At 38.0% G+C, this 22674-nt stretch overlaps 2 protein-coding genes and 1 long non-coding RNA gene across 9 annotated transcripts in view; 1 reads left to right on the top strand and 2 right to left on the bottom strand.

Moving 5' to 3' along the window:
* Positions 1 to 2829, bottom strand: part of CLCC1 (chloride channel CLIC like 1) — a 33155-nt gene extending 30326 nt beyond the window's left edge. For 3 of the 4 annotated variants that reach the window (XM_061410990.1, XM_061410993.1, XM_061410991.1), the window contains exon 1: positions 2675 to 2829. The gene's annotated coding sequence lies outside the window, so the exon portion shown is untranslated. The remainder of the gene's footprint in view (positions 1 to 2674) is intronic. The other variant, XM_061410992.1, reaches the window with a different exon arrangement.
* A 51-nt stretch (positions 2830 to 2880) lies between these two features.
* LOC133244183 (uncharacterized) lies at positions 2881 to 13055 on the top strand. The gene is made up of 2 exons (XR_009735320.1): positions 2881 to 2981; positions 12094 to 13055. It is a non-coding gene; the product is annotated as an uncharacterized LOC133244183 (long non-coding RNA).
* Positions 6284 to 22674, bottom strand: part of WDR47 (WD repeat domain 47) — a 62199-nt gene continuing 45808 nt past the window's right edge. For 3 of the 4 annotated variants that reach the window (XM_061410968.1, XM_061410970.1, XM_061410969.1), the window contains 7 exons: positions 19956 to 20031; positions 17714 to 17871; positions 13631 to 13800; positions 12935 to 13105; positions 12104 to 12235; positions 9330 to 9548; positions 6284 to 7639 (listed from right to left, as the gene is read on the bottom strand). In XM_061410968.1, the coding sequence (XP_061266952.1) occupies positions 7497 to 7639; positions 9330 to 9548; positions 12104 to 12235; positions 12935 to 13105; positions 13631 to 13800; positions 17714 to 17871; positions 19956 to 20031 (1069 nt within the window). In that variant the 3' untranslated portion in view covers positions 6284 to 7496. The remainder of the gene's footprint in view (positions 7640 to 9329; positions 9549 to 12103; positions 12236 to 12934; positions 13106 to 13630; positions 13801 to 17713; positions 17872 to 19955; positions 20032 to 22674) is intronic. The other variant, XM_061410972.1, reaches the window with a different exon arrangement.

The following is a 22674-nucleotide window of genomic DNA, read 5'->3' as shown; positions in this document are numbered from 1 at the left end:
GGAAAATTCCATGGGCAGAGGAGCAGGCTACAGTCCATAAGGCCACAAAGAACTGGACACAACTGAGTGACTGAGCACATCAATAGAAATGAATAAGGAAGAATGGAAATAAAGGCTCGAAAGCAAAAAGAGAAGCTCAGGGTTCACATTGTGACTATTAAGAGGACAGAGAAAAAGACCACTGGAAAATCCGGACTGTCTCTGTGTGCACAGGCTGGGATGGAGAATGGAGATTTGGAAAAATAGGAGGCATTCCGCAAAGGGAGATAAATCAAAAAACTGTCAAGCAGCTGAGTTTTGACTACGAACCCCACAAGGTAATACTCTTGGCAGCTATGCTATTTTCTCCAATAATGATCAGCAGCCCTAGGGGTAGGGGTTAGCAATGCAGAAATGATAAAAGACCAGGAGGTGAAGCAGAATAATGGAAGCAGCTGCCAAGTCAAGCCCTTCTGCCAAACCCCTCCGGTCCCTGACTTCTCCTTGAGAAATCTCACAGGTGATCTCACACGTCCTCCATACAAAGCCACATCCAAGCCTGGTGGAGATCTTGTTAAGAAACAGATTCTGATTGAGTAAATCTGAGGTGGGCATGAGCCTCTACACTTCTAACAAGCTCCCAGTGATGGCAGAGATGTTGGCCTGCACACTACACTATGAGTGCAAAGAGTGAAGTCAAAGTGTTAGACGTTCAGGCGTGTCCAACTCTGCAACCCCGTGAGCTGCAGCCCTTCAGGCTCCTCTGTCCAAGGGATTCTCCAGGCAAGAATACTGGAGTGGGTTGCCATGTCCTCCTCCAGGGGATCTTCCCAACCTAGGAATTGAACCCAGGTCTCCCGCATTGCAGAGAGATTCTTTACCATCTCACTCAAAGTGTTAAGGAAAAGTACCTTATGTTGGTTTAGTTCAGTGGCACTATCTGTGATTCTACTATTTGTCAATAATCAGTCTCTCTCCAGAGAAGGAAATGGCAACCCACTCCAGTATTCTTGCCTGGAGAATCCTGTGGATGGAGGAGCCTGGTGGGCTACTGTCCATAGGGTCGCACAGAGTCAGACACGACTAAAGTGACTTAGCATGCATGCATGCATGGGAGATGGAAATGGCAACCCTCTCCAGTATTCTTGCCTGGAGAATCCCAGGGACGGAGGAGCCTGGTGGGCTGCCGACTATGGGGTCACACGGACTGGGACATGACTGAAGTGACTTAGCAGCAGCAGCAGTCTCTCTCCCCTAGTTTTTATTTTTTTTTAATCAATTTTTTCATCTGTCAGTATTTTGACACTTATAACATCAAAGTTGTTAAATAATAGTAGCAAGTTTGATGCTTATAACGTCAAAGTTGTTAAATAATAGTACAAGTATTTGATTATGTGCCAAAACCTGTTACATTCATTCATTTAATTCTCACAAGAACTCTTAGAAGTAGTACTATTGTTATCTTCATTTTACAGAAAAGAAAAACAAGTAACTTGCCCAAGGCCACTCAGCTATTATGTGGCCCAACCCAGACTAAACAGTCCATGGAATTCTCCAGGCCAGAATACTGGAGTGAGTAGCCTTTCCTTTCTCCAGGGAATCTTCCCAACCCAGGAATCAAACCCAGGTCTCCCGCATTGCAGGCGGATTCTTTACCAGCTGAACCACAAGGGAAATCCAAGAATAATACTGGAGTGGGTAGCCTACCCCTTCTCCAGAGGTTCCTCCTGACCTAGGAATCAAACCGGGGTTTCCTGCATTGCAGGCGGATTCTTTACCAACTGAGCTATCAGGGAAGCCCTCCAACCCATACTGGCTCTACCTAAAAACTGCCTCTCCAGAGCAGGATGCCAAAGGTCCTGAGGGGCTATTCTGAGAAGGCGGAGAGGAACTGCGGGATCCCATCCCTACAAAGTGGGAAATGCAGAGTGGGCTCTAACAGGAGATACTAGACTGGGCAGCTATCAACAAAGAGATCTCCAAAGAGATTGCCAGCCACTGAGTGGAAATCGGCATAAAAGAGGAGCATCTGATTTCAACGAGTTTACACGTGAAATGAGTGAGAAAATTAACGTGGATATTAGAGTCAACTGAAGGGCATAGGAATCAGGGGGTTGCAATTTAGTTCGCGTGCATTTGTGCAGTTTCCTGGAACTGTGGTTCTCAAACTTGAGAGCATTTCTAACAGTTCTTAGATGAGGACGACGATGATAGTAATGATGATAAAGCTAGTCTGGGGACCACGCCTTCATAACCACCATCACAGTGAAAAATGTCATTGTTTTTCACCACCCAGTCATAAATATTCATCTCTAATTTTAACATTCAAATTAATTTGGAGTTTTTGAAAACTTAACTACAACCAAATCCGAGCCATTCTGCTGACGGTATTCGTTCAGATTGTTTTTAAAGTTTTCAGAGATAACTGAAGCCAACAAAAGTCAACGTTTGCTCGCGTCTCGTTTTGCGCGTCTTGCCCCTTTTCCCGAGGACGCCCTTCGAAGCGCGTAAAGTGAGAGCAACCGCGCGGCAACCAGAGTTAAGGCCGCCAACTGGCCGGTAAGATAAGGGGGCAGGTCGCTCGCCCACCCCGGTCGACGCCGCGCTCCGAAGTCCCCCGCAGGCCCCGACAGCGCCCCTGGCCTCGCCTGCGCCGCCGCCTGCGGAACCCGCCCGCTGCACAAACGCAACCCACCTCGCGGACTCACGTCTCGGGTCGCCCGCCTGCCTCTCCGGGAAGACAGATAACAGACTTGGCAGCTAGCGAAGATGGCCAGCCGCCCGGCAAGCCGCCGAGCACCTCAGCTGGGGGCCTGCCTGGCGCGCGTCCTCATCGATTCGCTCGGCCGGCGGCTGAACGTCCTTCCCGGACGCGCGGCTGATTGGCCCGTCAAGGGGGCGGGGCCGACCTCCGTCGGCCTGCTTTAGGCCTGCATTTCTTGATCCTCATAAGCTGAACTCTCCAAGTGAAATCTTACTTCGAAGCCAAATATATTAAACGGGTACGAAGCATATTTTCTTATCCATTTATTTTCCTCTAAGTTCTAGAATACTTAATATTTGCAATAAAACCCATAAATCTGTTCTGAGCATAATTTTTTTAATGGGGCATAATTAATGACAACAGTAGTCCTGTAGTATTGGGTCTGGGGAAGGGTTGGGGAGTGCACGCTTTGTGGTAATTGGAAATACTAAGTTTTGCTTTGATTTTGTCCTTAAGTACTGGCCTTGCAGGTTCAGAAAATTCTCCAAAGAAGAAGTAATGAATTTTACACATTAGGAGGAATGAGAGGTGTACATAAGGTTATTGGCAGCAAATTTCAAAGTATGTTAAAATTTGGCATATTATGTAGTACACTTGAGTGTGTGTGTTGCTTTTCACAATTTTTTTTAAACTAAAATACACCTGACACAAAATTTATCATCTTAACCGTTTTTAAGAGTAGAATTGTCATTAAGGACATTTATATTGTTGTGCAAGTATGACCACCACCCATCTCCATAAATCTTTTAATCCTGCAAAACTGAAACTCTGTGCACCTTGTAAAATTCATTATTTCCTCTTTGCCCAGGGCAACCACCAAAGATACTCATCTCTATGAATTTGTCTACTCCAGGTACCTTGAGTGGAATCATATAATATTTGTCTTTCTGTAACTGGCCTATTTCACTTAGCATAATATCCTCAAGAATCAACCACGTTATAATATGTATCAAAATGTCCTTCCTTTTTAAAGGCTGAAATTATTCCATTGTATTGTATACCACAGCTTATTTATCTGTTGGACTCCAGTTTCTTTCACCTTTTGGCTCTTATAATGCTGCTATGAACATCAGTGTACAATATCTCTTTGTGACCCCGATTTCAATTATTTTGAGCATCAGTTCAGTCGCTCAGTCGTGTCCGACTCTTTGTGACCCCATGAATCGCAGCACACCAGCCCTCCCTGTCCATCACCAACTCCCGGAGTTCACTCAGACTCACGTCCTTCGAGTCAGTGATGCTACCCAGCCATCTCATCCTCTGTCGTCCCCTTCTCCTCCTGCCCCCAATCCCTCCCAGTATCAGAGTCTTTTCCAATGAGTCAGCTCTTTGCATGAGGTGGCCAAAGTACTGGAGTTTCAGCTTTAGCATCATTCCTTCCAAAGAAATCCCAGGGCTGATCTCCTTCAGAATGGACTGGTTGGCTCTCCTTGCAGTCCAAGGGACTCTCATGAGAGTCTTCTCCAACACCACAGTTCAAAAGCATCAATTCTTCGGCACTCAGCCTTCTTCACAGTCCAACTCTCACATCCATACATGACCACAGGAAAAACCATAGCCTTGACTAGAAGGGCCTTTGTTGGAAAACTAATGTCTCTGCTTTTGAATATGCTATCTAGGTTGGTCATAACTTTCCTTCCAAGGAGTAAGCGTCTTTTAATTTCATGGCTGCAGTCACCATCTGCAGTGATTTTGGAGCCCCCAAAAATAAAGTCTGACATGGTTTCCACTGTTTCCCCATCTATTTGCCATGAAGTGATGGGACCGGATGCCATGATCTTCGTTTTCTGAATGTTGAGCTTTAAGCCAACTTTTTCACTCTCCACTTTCACTTTCATCAAGAGGCTTTTTAGTTCTTCTTCACTTTCTGCCATAAGGGTGATGTCATCTGTACATCTGAGGTTATTATTTCTCCCGGCAATCTTGATTCCAGCTTGTGCTTCTTCCAGCCCAGCGTTTCTCATGATATACTCTGCAGTGTGGCCAAAAAGCAAAAACAAGTAGGTTGTGGAGAATTCGGAACTCTTTCGGAACAGAATTAGTTTGATCCCACTTAGAGGTAAGTGGGATTGCTGGATTAAACAGTAATTCTGTTTTTCATTTTTTGAGGAACCACCATACTGTTTTCCACAATGGCTGCACCATTTTGTATTCCCTTCAACAGTGCACAAGAGTTCCAATTTCTCCACAACCTACTTGTTTTTGTTTTTTGGCCACACCATGTAGCATGTGTGATCTTAGTTCCTGCATCAGGGATCAAACCTGTACCCCCTGCATTGGGAGCACAGCCTCAACCACTAAACCACCAGGGAAGTCCCTATTATTATTTTTTTTTTGATAGTGGATCTCCTACTGGGTGTGAGGCGGTTTTCAGTTGCATTTCCCTAATGATTAGTGATAGAGTATCTTTTCACATGCTTATTGGCCATTTGTCTGTCATCTTTGAAGAAATGTCTATTCAAGTCTTTTGCCCATTTTTAAATTAATTTTTGATAGGAGACCTTTATATATTCTGAATATTAATCCATTATCAGACATGACTTGCAAGTATTTTCTCTGATTTCATGGGAAATACCCTTTCACTGTTATGTCTTTTAGCTTATCTCAATTTTTAAAAACACTTAAACATTTAAAAAATGAAATTTGGGTAATTCCCTGAAATCCAGTGGTTAAGACTCAGCACATTCATTGTCGTGACACAGGTTCAATCCCTGGTCGGGGGACTATGATCCCACAAGCTGCATGGCATGGCCAAAAAAATAAAAATGAAACTTGAATCAGACCTCTGAAGCTTCTGCCAGGGAGAAATCAAGGTCTGTACCACCCTCCCATCCCCACTCTCCTTCCATGAACCCCCCAACTAAGGAGTCAGAGAATGTAGATACTCCAGTTCTCTTTTCTCACATGAAGCTTCTCACATTTACTTCCATGCAGAAGACAGTGAGGATGCACAGAAAAAATGACATATAACCAGATAGCTATTGAAATAAGGTAACTTTTAGTGCTTATTGTCTAATGCACTGCAAAGGGAAAACGAATACCCAACATACTGGAAGATCTTCAAGTTTTCTCCCTGACAGTGATGGAGGTAGAAGACATAATTTTATGAACACTTTTTACCATGAAGTTGATCTGGTTTACCTCAAGAAACTGCCCCCCCTTTTATTCCCCTACTTTTAAACTTAACACTAATGACCTGCTATAATATCTAGAATGTGTAGTACTAAGTATGAAAGTACACTAAAGGAGACTGGCCTGTTTTTAGCAAAATTCTCTTCTGCATACCTGAGAGGTAGGAAAACGGTACTATTGAATAGCCACAAACTAATCAGATTTTGTTTCTAAAGTACTCAGTTCAATGTAGCTGCAATCTAACTTAGAATTTATACATTTTGCCTGGCTTTTATTAATCAACTTTCACAGTATATTCAGGGTAGAAAGTTCTCTAGATAGTGAATAAAAGAAAAGACACAAAAGTTGCCGAGTAAACTGGAGAAACAGCATTCTAGACTTAAAACCAGAGACACTGAGAGACAGGAATAGTTTAGGTGTGAAGAGGTCTTTATTGAAATAATAGCACAGTTACACTTCTAATACCTTTTCCACTTGTATACAATAGATTAAAAATGCTTGCTACATACAGTGCACAGACAGTTCAATAATTAGAACCAACTCAAATGCATTTAAAATAAATAGCCTATTTAATAATTTAAAGTAAATTACTGTACAATATGAAAATAAAGGTACATAAATGTTAGGATCTACAATACCATAGAAATAAAACCATTATTCTGAATTACACAAAGCAGTGCAAGAAAAAAAGTCCAAATAAGCTTTTGGAGTGCAAAATTTAAATTTCCCATTTTAAATTATCATGCAGACATAGCATTTCAAGCCATGCTATAGTCTATGGCAAAGTCTTAAATTTTTAAGAGGAAAAATGCTAGCCAGTAAATTTACTGTACCGTCAAGTTCTGCATCACATAACGCTGCTGCTCTGCCTACAGTACAGTTTAGAAGGGAGGTATCTTGTTGCATTCAAAAAATTGAAATGAACAAGTTTCTGAAGCAAACACGTTTACCTTTTAAGCCTGAAACAAAATAATATGACAAAGTAATAATTATATCCCTGGGTTTAAGAAAAAAGAAAAGGCCTATACCACATAATGCACTAAGAAGCAATTTTCCATCCATTTTAAAACTCCATAATGATCCTTAGTTAAAGTAACAATGTAACTCTGGAGAGACATAAAATTCTGACCTCTAGCTGAAAAGTGATACAGTATCCTCAGGGGTTGTGAGAAAAGCAAAAGTAATTTCTGAATACCTATGTTTAATCTGTGTAGAACTTGGTTGCGTTACATGTAGTAATATGCTTAAAGTATAGTTCAGTTTCAGTATGTATATAAAACTGTTATTTAGGCAAAGATCAAGGAATGCATTTAATACTAAACCGAACACACATCATCCACCTTGACTTTGAGTGCACACTGACAACATAAGAGCTCTTCCGCAGACTTTGGCAACAAGACTACATACAGCAGGTCACAGCAGCACGAGCTCACGTGGAAGACTCAAAGCACTGCAGAATAACACCACCCAACAGCTCCTATCACAGGGGTACATGGTAATAAGGGGCCTCCTCGTGCTAAGCCACTTTCCAGGTCAACCCATGTTCTTCAGCTTCGTAATGTTCACAACTCAGTAGTCTTAAGTCTCTGCTTTCACTGCATAGATTGACAGTGGCTGTACCCTATCCATTGTAAGTCCAGAGGGTTACAGTTCTGTCTGCAGAGGATGACAGGAAGGAAAGATCCTGGGTGTGCCATCTGCACTGAATCACTTTGTCTTTGTGTTCCCCCACCACCATTATAGGAAGCTGTTTGGTGAGGTCTCCTAAATTAAAGAAAAGAGATTTGATTTACATTACAGAATATGTATAGATTTCATAGGTCTCCTATTACTTTAAGACACTACAGTATATAAAAGCCTAACACATTAATATAGTACACTGAAAAGTTTAAACAGTTTAAATTACTGAAGACCTAATTACATGAGCAGTATTTGGTAACACCTGCACAGCAACATGACACAGCTGCCACTGTCTCCCTGAAACTCTCTCACTCTTCCTATCTCCTCGACTTCAGTGCCACTACACCCGTCTCCTTTGATGACTGCCCTCTTCTTCCTGACTTAAATTCTGGTGAATCCTAGCAGGCAGCTTTCAAATTTGTTTCCTTTGTACCTCACCTGCTACGAAATTTCATCCAGTACCATGCTACCATAGCCATTTAGATACTTACACCATCCATGCATATTTCATCACCAACCTTGACTTCTCATCTGAGCTTCAGGCTGGTATACAAGTAGCTATTTGACATCTCATTTGATTGCCTTACCAGTCATCTTAAGTTTAACTTGTTTAAAGCAAACTCTTGATTTTCTTGCCTAAACCTGTCTCTCTCCCTACCTGTCTTCCTCATCTCAATTAATGGTACCATCTGCTTTGCTCATGCCAAAAACCTAGGAATCAGCACTGATTGCTTTTTTCCCTCCCTGCCCAAATCTAACGGAAACAAATTAAAATACATTCCTAATTCAGTCACTTCTTACTATTATACCTCCCCGTCTACAACCCTAGTCCAAGCCACCATCATCTCCCATGGAACTGGTCCAGTTGCTTTCTCACTAATATTTATACTTATAATCCACTGTCCCTATAACTCAAAATTATTTTTTAAAATTTCAGACCATATCACTCCCTGTTTTAAATCTTCCAAAGGATTCTTATTCTGCTTTTTAAAATGCCTACAAAACCCTGCCTCTGATTTATTCTCCTGCCTCTCTTTCCTTTGGTTCACTAAATTCCAGCCACACTGGTTTCCTGTAGTGTCATGATTAAACCAAACCCATTCCTGCCTCAGCACCTTAACCTATGGTCTGTTCCTAGGGTCCTGGCATGGCTTGTCCTTCTCATCAGGTCTCTGTGCAAATGGCACTTCTTGGTGAGACCTGCTCTAGCCTGTCTAGCATAGGTTTCCCCTGTCTACCTTGTTACTTTCTCTAACCTTGATAATTTTTTAATAGCACTAGCCAATACCTAAAATTACACTGTTTATTAGTTTGCTTTTTATTGGCCTCTAAAGTGTAAGCTCCATCTGTAAGAAAGTTACCTGTCTTATTCATCTCTCTATCTGTCCCTAGTTGGTATACAATAAACACCTGCTTAATGTATGTTTTAAAACAAAACTAGATACTGGAAATATACAGATTATATTAATACCCTAAGTATTTTAAAGTAGGAGTAAATAGGAGTACATAAATGTATATTTTAACATTTACTATCATTGATCTCAAAATGATCCAATATAATAAATGTTGATTCTTTTAAATATTTTATAAACCATTTAACAATTCACTTGGTTTAATAATTTGTCACAATACATTACCAAGTAATTTGCTCATAAAAGCTATAAAACTGAAACCTGAAAATGATGTATAGTCAATTACACTAGATTAACATAAAAGAAAGACCCCAAGTACAATAGGAAAGACTAAAAAAAGAGGGGAGAGCAACTTCCATCACCTTGTAGGTCTGTCACCTTTATTTTCATGTCATAGGATCCTGTTAGCAAGTAGTGAGCTCCAGGAGAGAATCGGACAGAGCGAACATCACTGGAATGAGGGTGGTAACTTTGCACCATTCTTCCTCCTCTTATGTCATATAACATGCAGCTGGAATCTTCTTGTCCTGTGGCTAAAAGACGGCCACTAGGATCTACAGCTACAGATGCCACTGCACTGCCTGTAGAGCAGGAGGAATGAAAGTTTCAATATGCAAAAATCAATACAGTTAAACTTCAACAGCTATTTATTTTCACTGAATCATACACTAAAGATTTAATAAGCTTGTTAATACTGTTCAGTTATAGAAGAATCCAATAATCAACTGATAAATACTTGCATCCTTAGAAGCAAGATTCTGTGAGAAATGAGAAAGATCTTTTTTTTTTTTTTTTGGTCCTCTGGGAGAACCCCCTGGAGCTTTACCTATAGTGCAACAGATGAGCCACCTTTCCCAATGCCCCACTGCTGGTTAAGTGTCCAGAATTCTCCTATGCCTAGCTCAGAGTCTAGCTGGGAACAAAAGATTAAATAACAAAATGTTTTAGGACACAGTGCGGAAAATATCTCTAAGCAACACATAATTAACTACCAACAGGAACTGAACCAAAAATAAGCTCTGAGTCCACAGGTCAGACCCTTTAGGCCATACAACAATGCCTCCAAGGGGATGCAAAATGGTTCTCAGGGGACAAAAAAAATCCTAAATGTTAACAAGGGTTTGGAGCCCTTCAAAGTTTAGCCCTACCAAACCAAAATCTCATTCCTTAGTATTTAATTTCTCTTGTTAGGAAAAAAATAATTTTGTTTTTCCCCATAGGGGAAGCAATAATGAAAATAAGGTTGACACACACTACTGTAAACCAAAGTGGCCTGGGAAGAAAAAGGGGACCTAAGTTAGGTCCTGAAGAACAGTAAATAGTATAAATAAGAGAGAATGCATTTACATAATTACACATACATGTAATTAAAAATAATCTTTGCTTGAATTTTTGATAGAGAAAAGAGGCTATCAGGAACAGTTACATGAGAAGATGTTTAAAGGAAAAGAATAAAAACATTTAAGGATAGGTAGTTTAGTTTGGCTGGAGTTACTTGATTTAGTACGTTAACATAAAAGGTAGCTTGTAGCTAAGACATAAAGGCAGGTTAGGGCTAAACCTGTCAAGCATCTTGAAAGCCAAACTGTACAGTGTGAGCTTGTTCCTGTACAGAGTACAACATCACTGCAGGTTTCTCAGCAAGAGACTTACATGACCCAAGGAGTGCTCTAGGAAGATTAATATATGTGAAAGTGTGTATCAAATTAAAATGGACAGACTACAGAAGGGAACCCACTGGAAGATAAGATAGAATAGCAAAATAATGAAGAAAATAGGGCCTGAATGTTGACACACAGATTTCAGGAAAAACTGAATAAAGAATCAATAGTCTCGGCAATTAACTGCCTGACGGGGGGCAAAAAAAAAAGAAGTCAAAAATGAGCCCCAGATTTCAAATCTAGATGCATAAGGAAATAAGAGAACCATTATCAAAAACAGAGAAAATGGGAAGAAGAGAGGATATAACGAGTTTAGCTTTACACATGCAAAGTTTATGGTGACAACGGAAATCTAGGTTCATTTATTCAACAGTTATTATAACACTACTGCTTTGGGCCAGGCACTATGGTAGGTGCTAAATCTACCCTGAGAAATAAAATATATATGACTGCTGCCTTTGTGAAACTTAAAATATTTGTATTGAAGGAGACCACACACAAATATATAATCTTAAGTACTGATAAAGGAAATAAATGAAGTCTAAAGGAAATAAATGAAGTTCAAAGACAGAAATAACAGTAAGATCCCAAATTAAGGCAAAGAAGACTTTTCTGGCTAGGTGCTAGAAAGAGCTGAGACCAAATATGAGTAGCACTTGACCATGAGAAGACAAGTGGAAGAGCATATATGAGTTGATTCAAAGTACAGAACAATGTCCATGAAAGCTGAGAGGAAAAAGCATTTTCAAAGAAAACAAAAAAATTAAGAATGAAAGGCGTTTTCACTTGGAAAAGTACCTTAGAATTGCTATTAAAAAATAGAACGGCAGAAAAGGGACTCAAAAATAATGGCAGAATACTGTGTCACTCTTAAGATACCAGTATTTTAAAAGGTGATCTATATAACACAAAGAGCAGTAACCTCAGTTTACATGGAGCAATCCTTGTTAAGTTAAAAAAGTAAGGCAAATATGCTACAATTTGTGTCTGTGTATATGTGTGTTTAAAGGAGAAGGGAAATTATACACAAACATTTTGGTTATATACTTACAGAGTATTTCTAGAACAATAAATAAGAAACTGGTCCCTTAGGGGAAGACACCAAGAAATGGGAGTAAGAAGACAATGATCTATAACCTTTTGTTCAATTTCTGCCATATGTATGCATTTAAAAATGTTCTTTTAAAAGGTCTGAGTTCTAAAATGCCCTGCTAACAGAATAATTAGGGCATGATATTTAATCTCCCTGGGTCTCAATTTCCTTAGTTGAATATTATTTTTACAAATAGAATAACAGATGAAGGAATTTAAGAATTTAAAGTAAATTTAAAGTAAGAATTTACTCAATAAAATACCAAGTATTTAGTTTATATTGTTCCTATTTTTTAATATTTTGCAGGGGCAAAGAAGTAGGTCAATGCAATTTATAAAGTTTCTTTCTCATATAAATGTATTTAAATTCCAGAAAAACCTACCAGTTCCATGGAATGTTGTGCCAACAACACGAACACAGCTTGGTACTCGAAGATCCCAGAATCTAACAGTCTTATCTTGGGAACCAGATGCAATCATCCAGCCACTCCAAGTATAAAGTGCTAAAATATGCCCTATAAAAGATCACAGAGTCAGTTATTACTGTGGGACAGTACTTTGCTATAACACATTCAAAGCTAAGTATTCTTTATTGTTGAGAATGTTTATAATCTAGTTACTCAAACTGTGTGGTAGAGATTTTCCACATATATCAAATATATTGGCAATTTTCAAAAAATTAAATTCAGTAAAACTTGTATCAAAATCATAAACCTTTGGTGATGAGTCAAATATTTCAGGACATCATAATTAGTACTGAAAAAAAAAAAGTACCATTTGAAATTATGGCAAATTTTCCAAAGAGGAAACACAGGATTGCAGGGTTACATCACCAGCTTTGGACGGGAGAGACCTGGGGAGATACCTCTGTTCTGTCATGATCAGCCGTAAGATAATGAGCAAGTCATTTTGCCTTTTCAAATTTTGCTTTTTTCACGTATAAAATGGAGACAGGAACTTCAGGCTTATAAGGTTGTTGTGAGGGTTAAATTAAGGAATTATGTGTATAAGTAAAGGCTTTAGCAAACAGGAAAATGTCAGCTACAGTTACTGTGTTGTTATCGAAAGTTCATGACTTAGTTTTTGAAATAAAACGTTCTTCTCCTGAAGAAATCCCTTTTGATGCAATATACCCTCATTAATGAAAATGCATTGGGGAAAAAAGCATGAGATGAACAAAAGAAAGAGTAGCATCTGAGACTGATATCACATACCAGTATGTCCACTCAGAGCATGGAGGCCCTGTCCTCTCTGACAGTCAGTTGTATAAATGTTACAATCCCCTGCTCCAGCACTTATCAAAATAGCTCCACCACTTTCTGGGCCTTCCATAAATGCCAAGTCTCTAATTGTCCCATCATGCATACTAAATTCCAGATCCGGTCCTGAAACAGCAATAAGAATTTTAAAAAAAGACGCTGCTCAACTTACTGTGATAATTTAAAGATTGTTAAACTGCCTCCAAACTGACCAAGAGGAGAAGAATGGTAGAGTGGTATGCTCTATAATCATTTGGGGATTGATATAATAATCAATTTCATTTTACTGAATAAAAACAAAATCTTCAAGAAATCAAAATATCGATTCAGTTACCACCATCACTAAAACAGAGCCATATACAGAGTTATCTTCTTGGCTTAAAAGCCAAGATAAATCTCAAAAGAAAATGAAAGAAAAAAACAGATACTCTAGAAAATTTCACGAATACAAGTCTGGAAGTTATTCACCCAGCCACCTTGTAAGAACTTACTAAAAAAGAATAATGCCTCATGAATGCAAGCAATTGTAAACAATTCTTAAGGGTATATTCTTGGATTTTACCAAAAACAGTACAGAGCTGTATTAGAGACACACATGGGGAAACATAAAGAACACACTAGGAGGCTATTGCTTACATACTCGGCCCCTACCTGTTGCATTACAAGTCTCTGCATTGAAGGGCAGCACTTTGACGTATTTGTCATTTGACCCTGTCGCAAGTAACTGCCCACAGGGACTCCAGGCCACACAGTAAATGGATCCTTTGTGATGTTTATTCCTTTTAAAACGTACCACTGGCTGCTTAGGTATGTCATGTGCACTGGAAAGAAAAATTGCAAAAAGATATTTCAATTTCTTGCTTAGTAAATGAATGTGAAGTTTCTGTATTATGGTTGTTCTTGAGGGAGAGAGCAAAAACGTATCAGACAACATGTTAATAACACTTCTCAAAATCTTAGATGAAACAAATTTAAAGCATATTTAAAATCAAAATCCAACCATAAAAAATTATTAACCATTATTATACTAATCTTGAGTCTTATTTCAGACCACATACAGAACAGGATATTTTTAAGTCTTCATACTTTCCATGGATTTTAATTCAGAAACTCAAAAGATTTCTAAAAAAGAGCTAGTAAGTCTTCCAAATTTAAAAAGTTCGATAAGCATTTATTAAACATATAATATGAGCAACTGCCTGGGGCAAAGAAAAGACAAAGGATAGAGAAAAATTAAAAGCAGCTAGAGCTCTGTCCTGAGTTTAATATATCTGGCAGAGATAGATGTTTCACGACTATCCACATACAGTAAAGGAAGTATTGAATAAAAATGTTATAGTCCAATACAAAGTACTAGGCCTTAAAGGACAGGGAGAATTATTATACAAAAAGATGAAGGCAGGTGAACTGCTTCAGTGAAGACAAAACACAGTAGAGACCCCGGTCCAGCATACAGCATGGGAAAAAGTCTGTGGGACTGGGAGAAACCTGGGGCATTCCAGAGACTGAGAAAGATAGGATGGGTGAGCAGCTGCAAGTCCAACTGAGGAAGGTCTTAAATGCCATGCTCCTTGAGAGCTTGGCCTTTAATGGGAGCACAAAGTGAAGAGGAACTAAAAAGTCTCTTGATGAAAGTGAAAGTGGAGAGTGAAAAAGTTGGCTTAAAGCTCAACATTCAGAAAATGAAGATCATGGCATCTGGGCCCATCACTTCATGGGAAATAGATGGGGAAACAGTGCAAACAGTGTCAGACTTTATTCTTCTGGGCTCCAAAATCACTATAGATGGTGACTGCAGCCATGAAATTAAAAGACGCTTACTCCTTGGAAGGAAAGTTATGACCAACCTAGATAACAAAGGTCCGTCTAGTCAAGGCTATGGTTTTTCCAGTGGGCATGTACGGATGTGAGAGTTGGACTGTGAAGAAAGCTGAGCACCGAAGAATTGATGCTTTTGAACTGTGGTGTTGGAGAAGACTCTTGAGAGTCCCTTGGACTGCAAGGAGAGCCAACCAGTCCATTCTGAAGGAGATCAGCCCTGGAATTTCTTTGGAAGGAATGATGCTAAAGCTGAAACTCCAATACTTTGGCCACCTCATGCGAAGAGTTGAGTCATTGGAAAAGACTTTGATGCTGGGAGGGACTGGAGGCAGGAGGAGAAGGGGACGACAGAGGATGAGATGGCTGGATGGCATCACTGACTCGATGGACGTGAGTCTGAGTGAACTCCGGAGTTGGTGATGGACAGGGAGGCCTGGCATGCTGCGATTCATGGGGTCACAAAGAGTCGGACACGACTGAGCGACTGAACTGAACTGAACATTGGTTTACTGGAGTAGTAGCCTCTTATTTGTACTTTAAAACATAGGCTTAAGGCCTTATTAGGTATAATGATAATATCAAGTCTCTGTAAGAAAATGTATTAACACATGTTTTTGGAGATCCATCCTAAAGGGTGAAATGACATATCCATTAAAATACTTCAGCAAACAAAAAGGATGAAGCAAATACAACCAAAAATCTTGACAGTTATTGCATTTCAGTGTACTAATCTCCACTTCTGTGTATGCTTAAAATTTTCATAATTAAGAAATTTTTAAAGAACAAGAAATATTGATAAATCTTCAATTCTTAGAAGGTGTTTAATAGTGATAGAGAAAATAAATCAGATCAAAAGATTCTCTTTTCAGTTGTGTATCGAGTTCATTGCTAGGGCCAACTAATTTTGTTTTTTTTTTTCTTTTTTTAAATTTTATTTCATTTTTAAACTTTACAATATTGTATTAGTTTTGCCAAATATCGAAATGAATCCACCACAGGTATATCTTCAAATAATTCTTTAAATGGATTTTACCTTCATCCATTTTGCTCCATCTCCACTGCCATCACACCAGCCATTGACAACAGCCTCCTCCTACTTTTCTCTTAGCATTTAATCTTACTGTCGTCTGACCCAAAGTTTATCACAGTACTGTTCTGTTGAAAACTTCCAGCAGTTTCCCTCTGCAGTCACCATAAAATCCAAAATGGACACAAAGCTCTGCGTAATTTAGTTCACATCTACTTCTGTAGCCTTATCACACTCTGCTCACTGTACTCCAGCAGATCTGAACTCGTTTTGGTTCCTTAAAAAGCCAAGCTCCTTCTCATTTCATGATCCCTCTAACCTTATCTTCTTCCTTGTTTTCACATGGCTAGGTTCTATCCACCCACAGATCTCAACTTTAACACCTCTTCTTCAAAGACGTCCTACTCTGACTCCCCAGTTTCCTCATCTCTCCATCTTACTGTTACAGCACCTTATACTTTCTCTTCAGAGCACCTATCACAATGTATAATTACATTTATGAGTTTGTCTATCTGGATAATGTCCACCTTCTCCACTAAAACAGAAGTTCCATAAGGTCAATAAATATGTTTGTTTTACTCACAACTATCCCCAAAGCCTAGCACAGAGAAGGAGCTCAAAATATATTTGTTAAATAAATGAATTTATTTTTCATAAAAATCAGTTTCTTTAAGAAGAGTCTATGAAACACTTGTGCCAGCATGAAAAACACAAAAAGGGAGAGTCAGTTTAAGATCAGATGAACCCTAAATATATAAAGTCTTTGGCACTGCTTCCTAATTGTTTTTTGCTCTTTTCCACTCTCCGATCTGGAATTCCGCCTATTCTCTCTCATATAATCCTATAGCACCAATAAATGACATTACTATCACCTAACGTGATCCATATTCCTTTTCTCAACTTTTAAATGCTACTACAGACCAAAAGCCTAAATTTCTAGTTTCAGATACAGAGATATACCAAAAAATGCAAATAAATAAATAATCTCACCCCTCTGTTCTCCAAACGGGTTATAATAAAAACAAGCCTTAAGGGTTGTAAAAAATTTCCAAAACACATTATGATACGTACTCCTTTTCATATTTAAAATTTTAAAGCTCTGTGGCTTGTTTTGCTTGAATGTTTTTGTCTACTGGTATGAAAACTATTCCATTTGTGGCCATTTCTCTAACCACAAAATCTACCAAATACTTTATGCCCATTTATTTTGACAGTAAAAGCCTTAACAAATAAATTGACAAAAAAGAGCCCAAATCCAGTTTTCTGTGAGATTACGTTTTAAGATATCTGCTTTCTCAGTAACTTTAAAGAATTAGTTGTATACCTAATACATAAGGTCATATGCTTGTTTGTTTTTTTTTTTGCAACCTATGCCTTTAAAGATATATCCCTTATTTTCAAATCCCATAATCTGTTAAAACAAGAGAGTTTAAAATCATAGTTACGTTGACCAAATGAAAACTGAATCTTTCTAGGTCAAAATGGTCAAATATCACACACCGCAACCTAATACTTCTGTGAAGCTATTAGTATAAGACATTTAAATTTTTCTCCAAGTCTATAACTAGCATTACTTTGTCTTTATGTAATTTAACTAGAATATAAGGATTTTGTGGATTTATTTTAAAAATGAGAAAAAACAACAGAAATAAAGAAAACTGGGCTACTGAGTGGACAGGGGCCTAATTAAAAACATTTTATGAAAAACAACTTATAAAGTTAATTGGTGATTCTTATATATATTTCCTAAGTATTGAAAACAAAAATGTAAAAGCTTAAAAAAAGGAAAAGAAAAACACTACTGAAAAGGTGATTCTTAAAAAGGGGGCCATATAGCTAAATTTAAAACTAAAGCAAAAACGGTACTACAAACCATGTCTCCTTACCTTGGATCAATCACTTCTGGATAGGCACATACTCTCAGAGTTTTTGAATTTGAACCGACAGCATATAGACCACCACCTGGATGAAAAGCCACTGCTCTAACAGCTTGTGTGTCTTCTAGGGTATTAATACAAACAAACTGCTTCTTTGATTTGTCATCCTATGGGCAGAATGAATATGAAAGTCATTCTATGAAAAAAAGAATTTGAAAGAATTCATCTTTATCCCATTTTAAATTCATTTGAACTGTATTATTCACTTTATCACTTTACTGTTCACTATCAATACAAGCATACATTCTTTTGAATGGCAAATCTAAAATAAACCAAATTTTTCTGTTTTTGCTACTCATTGCTAAACTAAGCTTGGACGGCTCATAGACATTCAAGTTTTTCTTCTTTTCTATGACAAAAGACAAAACATAAGAATATGCATTCTCATATTAAGTTCTCTTCAACTGTCAAGAAAAAAACAGCCCACATTTGTAGTTCTTACAATAAACCATTGTTCATGTTTCTAAAAGTAGGAAATATAAAATAGTATTATTTAATCACTTTAGGGTTAAAAAAAAAAGTTTACCATTATCTCCAGCAATGAATACTCTACTATTTCAAATTCAAATTGTAAAATACCCTTTTAAAACTGTAAAAATGGTTTTAATCAGGACCTTTAATTTCAGCCTCATTTCTGTTTTCAACTGTCAACTTGTCTGCTCACCTCCCTCCTCTGAGGAAGGAAAACTCTCGACCAGCGCTGTATAAAAGCTTTGGTGACTCCTGCTATTGATGTCATCTGAAACCACCCTGCTACCCAGACTAGGACTGGATCCTGGACCTGGAACAAAGCCCTCCAGGCTGGGGGTGGTGCAGAGACCCACCTAAATTTTGTCTTTGTGTATATACTTGACATTCATACTTTCCAAAGGCAATTTACTTCAGCTCTGATTGTATGCTGAGTCCTCTAGAACCCATAGTGATTATAGCAATGAAGAGATTATGCATCTCCCTACCCAAAGTTTTATGTACGCAGCAAAACATCCTCATTGGGGAGTAGGAGGTAAACCTGATATATTAGACTCTGTCTTATGTAACTGAATTGAATTCTTATATTATTCATATCAATGTATTTGACTAGAAATACATTTTCCATTAAGCCATATACAAGGTTGACTATTGACCAAATGAATAACACGGGTAGCTAAGAAAAACAGAAGGGAATGACTCATTGATTACATGGCCAATGGCACATTAATAATAGTTACTGCTGCTGCTGCTAAGTCGCTTCAGTCGTGTCCGACTCTGTGTGACCCCATAGACAGCAGCCCACCAGGCTCCCCATCCCTGGGATTCTCCAGGCAAGAACACTGGAGTGGGTTGCCATTTCCTTCTCCAATGCATGAAAGTGCAAAGTGAAAGTGAAGTCACTCAGTCATGTCCGACTCCTTAGCGACCCCATGGACTGCAGCCCACAGGCTCCTCCGTCCATGGGATTTTCCAGGCAAGAGTGCTGGAGTGGGGTGCCATTGCCTTCTCCAATAATAGTTACTAAGGGTTGCTTTATAGCAGAAGTGGCAGAGCCACAATCTTACTTGCTCTTCTCCAGTGTATTTAAATTTATTAAAAGTCCGCTGACATTTAAAAAATAGACTTCACATAAAAATCCAACTTTCTAGGTTTTCTTGAAAATCGAAAGCACTGGAAACATTAGGTCAGCATATTTCTTTGTGCAAGGGACAAATATTCCTATAAACTTATCACAAAAGTAATCAACTTTATTCATTTATGTCACCTGTTTGGTCCCATAAGCATCTGAAATAATAACTCTATTTATGGGATTAAAATTTGAACTAGAGAAAATAAGACAGAGTGAAGGTGTATACTAGTTAGGGAAGGATATCTGGTTCCAAAGCAAAAAACAAATGTATTGATGCACAGTCCAAAGGAGTAAAGATATTAAATATCTTAGCTAACTAACCACAGGGTTCAGAGAGTAGTGACACAGCTCCAATTCATGCATCAAGATCACCAGTGAACCATTAATATGAATACTCTCAAAATGTTATTTCTCAGCAACCCCTTCACTTCACTCAGTGAAAACTCAACCACCTTGAGATTACTACCACTATTAACAATAAGGACTACTTAAAGATGGTTCTTTCCTTAAATTGAGAATTCCTTGACAAGTAAATATACTTCCTTTGCAAGTAAATATAAAAATAACAAAACCTCCTTCCCCAAGTATTACCTCTTCCTCTCTTGATCTTGATAGATTCCCTGAAGAATCTCCAAGAGGTGGCTTAATGACCGAAAGTTCTGATGAACTGTGTGAATAGAAAGAAATTCAAGTACCGTTTACTCTGAATATCAAAACAGGAACTAATTTACTCTTTCAATCTCTAATATTTATTTCTTTGGGGGTTATAACATTTATTTATAAGCCACACTGATCCCAGTCATAATTACTCTCTGGAGCCATCTGTTAAGAGATGCTAGATTCCATAACACGAAGCATAGTTAGTTGTAAGGAAGGAATGAGAAGCCATTCTGGGAAAAAGATTAAGTCAAACTGTACAAATTTCATAGTAAGATGTCCACTACCTTTTCCCTGCTTAGTTCCAGAATCCTGGTCACTTTGGTTAAGTTTTAACCCAAGGAGGAAACTGGATTGCTCTTTAGAACAATTATCTGGACCAAGAGAAAAGACTAACAGAAACTAGACAGTTGAGGGTCCCACAATAACACAATGTTTCTGTTTAATCACTTTTTTGTGAGACCAACAGGTAAACAGATGCATCCATACCTGTGGCCCTTCCTTCCAACTAGTCATTTTAAAAAAATACCTCACTTCTTAACAAATGCTTGAAGAAAGCCTCCTAAATAAAAAAACAGAGTCTAGGAAATTCCCTGGTGGCCAATGGTTAGGACGCCATGCTTCCACTGCAAGGGACACAGGTTCCAACCCTTGTCAGGGAACTAAGATGCCGCAAGTCATAGGACACAGCCAAAGCAAAACAAAATTTTTAAATGGAGACTAAAGACAATTAAGGAAACAAAAGCTACCAAAATATAATTAAAATCCTTAGAAATACAAGAGGAAACAATGCAAGAAAAATATCTATTTAAAAAGTTAAGGAAAATTAGAGAATAATAAAGAGCTTGAAAGATAAAAATAATAACCAAAAAAAATAGAAAATAGAGCTAAGAAAATTGTTACATAAATGTTTTCAATATTCTAGTATTTATGAATCTAGATTAAAAGAGCCCATGAAGTATCCAGAAAAATGAAGTAAAACAGACCTACTCTGATATCATCATGAAGCTTTAGAACATCAGGGCAGACAAAGTCCTAAAAAATTCTACAGTAGAAAAAGCAGCAGTCCTCATTCAAAGGATCAGATCACAATGGCATCAGACTTTTCAATATGTACATGACCATAAAGTGATGCCTTTGAAACTCCGAGGAACGATTTCCATTGTAGAGTTCTTTACTCAGCTATACTAAAAAGTCAAAAATGAAATATTTAGACACGCAAGGTCTCAGAAACTTCTCTGATGTTGTACCTCTTTTCAGGAAACTACATGAGATCCTGAAAACAGGGAATTCAATACAGGGAAGAGGCAAAGGAAACTCCCAAGAGAATAGTGAAGGACCATCCCAGGACTCTCCAGGCCTGAATAAAATGGCTTAGAAGTAATGAACATACAGTGAAGCAGGAATGATCCTGGAGGGGTGTTTCCCAGAGGGGAAAGAAAAAGTACCTGATATTTTTTACTGTAATGAGGAGTTTTATGATTTTACAGTTCTGTCACAGTATCTGCAGATAGTTTAGTGATAGGTACCAAGAAAAGTAAGCATGTGCACACATACAGATGCACACCAAAAATGAGGCAATTACTCTCTCCATGAAAAATAAACAGTTCGGAGAAAAGGAAATATATTTGTATTATATGACTCAGTTGTAAATAACATTTACATGACCATAGTAATGTTAACACTAGTTAACCTATTTTGTTTAGTTTTTTAACAAAAACCAACATATATTAGAAGAAGGTGTAGACAAAATTAATGTGTTGTGGGTAAGTAGTATGGTACCTAAATCTAACTGGCAGGGAATCAAGGGATAATAAAAACAGCAATAGAAGCATATTTTTTCAGAAATGTGGAGACACACAGAAAAGAAACAGCTATCTAGGTTGAAAATGGCAGCCTACTAAAGATAGAAGTCATGGACAAAGATGGGTAAGATAAGGGATTCTGTTTTGTCTTAAGCCTTAAAGTGCTATTTGTCCTTTTACACCATGTATGTATATTACTTTGATAGAAATAAATTTTAAAATTTGAGTTCTAGTTGAGGGGTACATGAAAAAGTTTTATATAAACTGTAATAAAGCAAGTATTAGATAAATTTATGTCCTTAAGTATAAAACTAGAGCTTTTGATACTAAATCTATAAAGCCAGTTCTATACAAATGCCAGGAGCAAGTTATGCATTTTAAAATGAACCACTCTAAGGTGGTTTAAGGCTATAATAGATGAAGAAAATGCTCAAATATTTCCATTGCATAAGTTAACACCTGTTTACTAATGATAGCAAGATGAAAATTTTTCTCTGACTAGTGAAAACATAAACACACGAGAAGTCTCAGATGCTGTAACTACCAGAGCTGCCAAGACTCTTACTGCAATCACTCCACCATGGCATAGAACAACTTTTTATGCCCTGGAAGTCTGTGAATTAAAAGATTATTTGTTGAAAGGTATCAATGGCAAGGGGAAAAAACTGGGGAGAATATAAAGCCTAAAGCTGTATGATCTCTGAGTAAAATGGGTTATAGAAAATAGAATTGCCTTGGTGGTGGTAAGAAAGCAAAAAGAAAAATAAGAGAATAAAGACAATTAAGAGACTCAGAAGTTAGTAGAAGAGAATAGATAAGAGAAATTCAACTTTCTAAGTTTCTATTTA

The sequence above is a fragment of the Bos javanicus genome, chromosome 3, assembly GCF_032452875.1.
Source record: "Bos javanicus breed banteng chromosome 3, ARS-OSU_banteng_1.0, whole genome shotgun sequence".
In the NCBI taxonomy this organism is placed as follows: domain Eukaryota; kingdom Metazoa; phylum Chordata; class Mammalia; order Artiodactyla; family Bovidae; genus Bos; species Bos javanicus.
This window is presented reverse-complemented; position numbering and strand designations above follow the sequence as displayed.